General features: G+C 43.3%; 3 protein-coding genes across 3 annotated transcripts in view; 2 read left to right on the forward strand and 1 right to left on the reverse strand.

Annotated features, from left to right (window-relative positions):
* COCSADRAFT_77869 (uncharacterized protein) overlaps nt 1-413 on the forward strand; it is a gene marked incomplete at both ends in the record, with an annotated part of 1,235 nt that extends 822 nt beyond the window's left edge. The window contains one exon of the mRNA XM_007697161.1: nt 18-413. Within this exon, the coding sequence (XP_007695351.1) occupies nt 18-413 (396 nt within the window). The remainder of the gene's footprint in view (nt 1-17) is intronic.
* A 1,868-nt stretch (nt 414-2,281) lies between these two features.
* Nucleotides 2,282-3,312, reverse strand: COCSADRAFT_132952 (uncharacterized protein). The gene is made up of 2 exons (XM_007697162.1): nt 2,563-3,312; nt 2,282-2,509 (listed from the first exon to the last, which is right to left on the reverse strand). The coding sequence occupies exons 1-2, from the start codon at nt 3,241-3,243 to the stop codon at nt 2,507-2,509; spliced, it is 684 nt and encodes a 227-aa protein (XP_007695352.1). The 5' UTR covers nt 3,244-3,312; the 3' UTR covers nt 2,282-2,506.
* A 721-nt stretch (nt 3,313-4,033) lies between these two features.
* Nucleotides 4,034-4,662, forward strand: COCSADRAFT_132955 (uncharacterized protein; the record flags this gene model as incomplete). Its single annotated transcript, XM_007697163.1, has 4 exons — nt 4,034-4,083; nt 4,137-4,303; nt 4,357-4,409; nt 4,467-4,662. 4 exons carry the CDS (start codon nt 4,034-4,036, stop codon nt 4,560-4,562), a joined length of 366 nt encoding a protein of 121 aa, XP_007695353.1. The 3' UTR covers nt 4,563-4,662.
* Nucleotides 4,663-6,305: the final 1,643 nt, after the last annotated feature.

The raw sequence follows: 6,305 nt of genomic DNA on the forward strand, positions 1-6,305 counted from the left end.
AACAATATAGGAGGAAGGCTATTGCCCTCAACTCTACTACTTATGCTGCAAGGTATAAGTGGAAGACTAGGAAGCAGATTGCCACTCCTCCTCTTACTAGTAGAGAAGTCTCTAGCGCCTTCTTTCAACTTAAGCTAGGCCACTGTTACCTAAGAGACTTTCTCTTTACGCGAGACAAAGTAGACTCTAAAGTTTGCCCCTGCAACTATAGAGCTACTCAAGATCCTACCCATATCCTCCTTAGCTGTACGCTATATAAGGAGGCTAGGATAAAGATGCAGGAGGCGAGCAAGGACCCCCTATCGCTAGCCTTCCTGCTAAACACGAGCGTAGGCATACAGGCTACTATTGCCTTTATTGAAGAAACTAGGGCTGCAACACAGGCCTGGCACAAAGGAAACCTCGAGAACTAGGGCAACACCTATACTAGGTGGCCTCGCCCTACACCCACCCTACCTCTCTCTTTTACCCGCAAGACCCCCTTCTACCTCCCTCTAGACTAGGCTACGAGCCTCACCTCGATTTAGATAGCCCCCTCCCCCACCTACACCAAAGTGATAGCACTACGTAGATACTTGCGGGCCTAGCCTGCACGTCTTATATAGCCCACCGGCTGAGACAGGACGTAAAACCAAAATAATAATAATAATAATATATCATGCCAAGAAACAATTTACCCCGCACCACTTTTCACATGCTTAGCGTAAGCTTGCTGTCACACGCATAGGTGAGGAGTTGTGTGACAAGAAAACTTTATGTAGTCATTAGTTGTCTCTGTTAGAGATCTAAGCTAATCAGCTGATCTCTAATAGAATCCGGGTGCTCGACACTACACCCGTATTCTTCAATCAATCGATCCCTGAACTAATTTATCTATCTATTACGTCTATAGCTACGTAATCTACTACTAGATAGATTCTCCTAGAATCTATTCCAGTTAATATATATAGCAGTAGAACAGCTAGTAGATAGGAACCAGAGCGGATCACTATAATCAAATCAGATTGTGTAACGGGCTGAACGCCCTTTGGATAGCTCCTCGATGAGATCTCGGTTCAAGCTACGTGCGCGCCATCCGAACTATACTCAGATGACGAGCGCAGAATCCGGGTGTCACTCAGAGCACCCGGATTCTTCTCACCGCCCGATCAGCGCTCAGACAACGCGCTCAGATACTTCGGCATAACCTTTCTCCGACGAGTAAATAAACATCACGCAAGTAGAATAGATAGCTCCTTATCAAATACAACCTCTTGTATACCTCGTGATTGCTCCCCGGAGCACAGTCTCTTACAGATTGTCTAACTTGACTACTTTGATTACTTTGTCTCTCTCCCCTAGCACCATATTTCTCACTACAGTCTATTGATCAGGCTGCCTCTAAGTCTACTATTAGTGGAATAAGCAGCTACCTAATACTTTAACAGAATACGCTTATAGTAAAATCAACTCTAACGCTGAATCTATTTAAGTGCGAGTTGGGCGTAATAAAATCGCTAAATATAGTACGAAACCCTAACGCTAAGCCTGTTTTGTCACGAATTAGGCTTCTTTCGACGCCTTATATTGGTTAGGCTAGTTACGTGCTACTAGACTATAATGGATGAAGTTTGTAAGTGTAAAAGAATATCGAGACATGGCTTCTTTGTCTGAGATATATGCTAGTGTTAAGAGTATTGTAGCGGAGGTGAGCATCAATGCCCACTAAGTCAATACTACGTGACAACCACTCGGCCGCAGCCAACCCACCCGCAAAAGCTAAGCACGAGAATAATCTGAACTGATTATTCTAGTGTAGCATAATATATATAGGCATGTAACTCCATTACAAGTATAGCTCGAGTGGAAGTAATATTAGACTTCTGGTATCAAGCTTCTTGTTGGTTGGTTTTCGCAGATAGAGAGACAGTGTGCACTGGACAGTAACTTAGGCAAGTATAATGTTATATTGTACTTGTACTCGCAACTTGAGTTAAACACATCAAGCTATAAGGGCTTAATGTCTAATGCTATATACTAGAGCTTTATATAGTATGCTCAGTTACTTAGTACTACTAAGGAGTACTAATTGCTAAGCAACTTGCAGGTTGACATGCAGAGTGCTAAGTTGCTCAGTAGTGCTAGTTAGTTAAGACATACTAATTACTAAGCATTATGCAGGTTAGGTGATGTACTAGTCCTAAATAAATGCAAGTCTTTTCTTGCGGTTGTTCCGTCTTCTCATATATTACTCATTAAACAAATGTATCGGCGAAAATACCCTCGGTATTCTGAGGCTAGTCGTAACAGCTAGGTAGTGCCTTATTTATTTTTTAAAGGAAACTAAAATTCTACCCATATTAAGAATTAATTAGTCTATAGCAATCTAGATAACTTTCTTCCTTCATTCGCTGACTGCTACAGATCTATTCTACGAAATCGCCCAACAACCACACAAGCCACCACTTTCTACTAGCTGCAGTAGAGCCGATGTCTCTAGCAACTCTAGACAGACATGTCTCTTCATTTACTAGATAATAATTAGCATTTATTCAGAGCAAGTATTGTGTATTTGGTACTTACTCGAAGAGGGCAACCAGCGACCCCGGCACCCATATCTCCAATGACGCTGGCAAGGCAGACACCATAACCAGTCCAAAGCTTGCCGTTGTTCTCACCGCCTGGTTGAGGCTGACCGCGCGCAAGCGCAGCCATTGCGATACTAAATGCGAGGACACACTTTCCTCCACTTGTAAGGGCTTGAGTTGCACCAGCTGCAACACAAGTGTAGCAGTTGCCAGGGTGAGGAGCATCAGCACACGAGAGAAGCATTGACCGTTTCTTCTGATCAATCTGTTGATCGGCTTTCTGCTGTTCTCTCTTCGCAGCTGCTTCCAGCTCACGACTGCGGCGCTCGAGTGAAGACTCGCGGCGCAGAACAGTGACGGGGGCATTGATGCTTGCTTTCAATGCAACTTCGTCGAGATTGCCAGTGCAATGAATGCCGGGAAACATAGGGACGAGGCTAGCCTCAATCTCCTTGCAGGAATCGGATGTGTTCTTTCCTTCGGCGTGTCCACCAATTGAGCACTCAATGCCGGGAAGATGCTTCTGCACTTTTGGCCAAGTAGTATCCCAGAATGCATTGATGTTTGCGCTAGCAATGTTTCCGGAAATGACATTTACGTCGACAGAAGGGCTGTCGCTAGCTTGAGCACCAAGGGCAAAGCCTAAGGCAAGAGCGAGGAATTTGGCAGAAATCATTTTCTCGAAGGTAAAGGAGTATTCAGTATTGAATAAGATTATCTGGATGTGAAAGTGTAGGGAATAGGTGGATTGAGCTTGATAGGGAATCCTGAGTGGATGCAGAGTGATGTTTATATATGTTTCTACTGATGCCGAAGAAACCAATTTCTCAACTGATCAGCTGTAGCAATCAATAGTTTCGGTCGTTTTATTGACTAGAAAGAGAGGTTTTTGGCCAATAATCGTGTTGTACTTGCGAGAATATATCACAGTAGGGCCTACTTTTCCACTTCTTGTAGCTACAGCATTGAAGGTCTCGTGAGAAATTCATCTTCGTTTAGTAAATCTTATCCCGATTCAGAATAAGAAAAGGGATTATTGTGGGCCAGAGTGATAACAATTGATTAGTGGAGAAGAACATGATCAACTAGGCATCTTAGTGCTGATGATGTCAGGTAGGTCTTACTAATTGCTCCACTCACTAGCGTGACGTGATGAGAATACGATATATGCACAGACCTTATACAGAATCCGAATCTATACCAAGACCTCACACTGACTGGACAGGTCATGTTCAATGTCCGAAAAACCATCCGTCGTATAGTGGGATCCACACGGACGAGAGACAGGTGATGTCTGAAAGAGCGAGATGGCTACAGAGACCTATTCACCAATTATGTAATCATGGAGGTTTGAAAGGTATATAAGAAGGCTTTGAATTCGTTCATGTAGAAGCATCACTACAGGCTTGAATCTCAATCTTCTAAATTCTCTTTATCTACAATCCTCCAAGTCAATCTGCTTCAAAATGCAGTTCTCTATCTCCACCCTCGCTCTTGCTATGGCTTGCATCTCCAAGTGAGCCCAACTCATAAAAGGAATCTGCAGAATCTTTCTAACGTCTGTTCTAGGTTTGGACAGGCAGCTTCTATCCCCGTTGGGGCTGAAGTTGAGGCCCGCGAACTTGATAAACGCGCGAGGTACACGCACTGCGCGTGCCAGTACTCCTCTCAATCTGGCATAGATAATTACACTACTACGCGTGTCGTTAGCTATAATGGGCACAGGTGGAAAATGGGTTTGTCTATGCAAAATATTAAATAGTATGAAGTTAAAACTTACACAAAGCAGATATCCGAGAGACTCCACGCGGCGAGTATGGCGCTCGCTTTACTGGGTATTATGTAAGCAACTCTGTTAGTTAGTTAAAACTCTTAGCTTGTAACTTACTTATATTATAGGCCTACGCAACATCTGGCTTTGTTGATGGAAAAGCCTTCTGGAATGAGTGTAAGCAGAATGGTGCTGCCGACTCGACCTGCTTTGGTAGGCAGTAGGGTTATAGCAGCACTTGTCTATATTCTGAGTACATTTCTGTGTAGCCGTAACTTCTAAACACTCTTTTAAATACATTGTATTTCTTCTTTACTTAGAGAGGTTCTTTTCTTTAATAGTTAATTCTTAGTGGGTTAAGGGGCAGCCTGTTGCTTTTCTAACAAAATTTTGATCAACTAATCGCCGCAAGCGAGCCCCTAATGAAAAATAAAACATAAATGCTTCCGTATAGTGTGAATCTGTAAGAGTAGTATAGTTTGCTTAATAGAATGCTATACATAATTATAAAGCGACTTAGATATAGCTAAATAGTAATAATAGTTAACGTACCCCACTAGTAAGCTGCGCACACCAGTAAGCTGCGCACCCCACTCAACCTAACGCGACTCTCCACACAACCACCACCATGCCGCGATAACAACGTTCTGTACAGACTGCTCGTGAAGGTAGACTTTGTCTTGCTGTATTATCGTATTAAAATAATTAAAAAAAATCTCTCCGCGCCTTTGCAGTAGCGTACGATGTGCCGGAATCAACACTACGAACGCGCCTCCGCGGTACCCAGCTACGCTCAGAGACAGTCTCTGTTAACTAAAAGCTATCACCTATTAAGGAGCAGTCTCTTGTGTAGTGGATTCTAGACCTTGATAGACGAGGATTTCCGCCTTATATTATTGACGTGCGACGAATGGCAGACGCTCTACTCGCCGCGCGTGGTCAAGATCCATCTCCACTACCTATTAGTAAGAACTAGATATCGCGCTTTATCCAAAGCTAGCCAGAGCTTTAAATAAAGTAGACTAGAAAGCTATATAGTTAGCGCGCCTTCTGCGAGGATCTTATCGCAATTATAGCCTAGTTTAAGCTTATAGAGAAGACGCGCCAGACGTATAGCGTCCTAGATTAGGATATCTACAACTTTAACGAGACTAGATTCGCGATAGGTATCGCTAGAACGTTAAAAGTAGTTACTAGCGCTAATAGAGTAGGTAGAGTAGTTATCGTCCAGCCAAGCAATCGTAAGTAGGTAATAGCTATTAAGTGCGTTAACGCGTCTAGTGTTACAAGTAACAAGAAGGATTCTCTCCTTGACAAATGACGAGACGGCTGAAAGCCTAGGGACGTCCACGTCAAAAGGTAATGGATCATCGCGGGGCTCGGAGTCACGTGATGTGCCATCTCGCCAAGGCCAGCCATCTGAGATGGCAGGACGCCGAGAGATGGCAGTGCCATCTCTACCATCTCGCCAAGGAGAGATGGGCAAGATGGCAGGACTGGAAGCAATGAGGATATAAGGATGGATGGATTTCATTATTACTCTCGTTGTGGTCAACTCAAATTGTACTTTCTTACTAGTATTGTTACTTCACAAGATAGTTACATGTTAGTCTATCCAATAGATTAGCGTTGTCAAACCCGGTTACATCCATAACTCTTTTCCACTACGAATCGCCAGACAACCTCACGGAGCTCTTCATCCCATCTCACTCGCCCTAACCCGGACCGAGCTTAGAGAAGTATCAGCACCCAACCCCGTGTAACATCTAGCTAGTATCTTCTACTATTTATAATACTATCTAGTAAAGTCCACTAGGCTGCCTAGTATAAAGAACTTCTACTTAACTAGACTATTAGCGTATTAGATAACGGCTAGACGATAGACGAGCTTAGTATAGAGTAGGTAAAATACTTTAACTAGTATATAGCCGCTCGTATAGCTAGAGTCTATCATCTTCTTATTCTAG

This window comes from Bipolaris sorokiniana, assembly GCF_000338995.1.
Source record: "Bipolaris sorokiniana ND90Pr unplaced genomic scaffold COCSAscaffold_1, whole genome shotgun sequence".
NCBI lineage: Eukaryota > Fungi > Ascomycota > Dothideomycetes > Pleosporales > Pleosporaceae > Bipolaris > Bipolaris sorokiniana.

Bases quoted from the DNA above. Each gene is read 5' to 3' on its own strand.
- COCSADRAFT_132952 (XM_007697162.1), bottom strand. From the start codon at position 3,243: ATGATTTCTGCCAAATTCCTCGCTCTTGCCTTAGGCTTTGCCCTTGGT.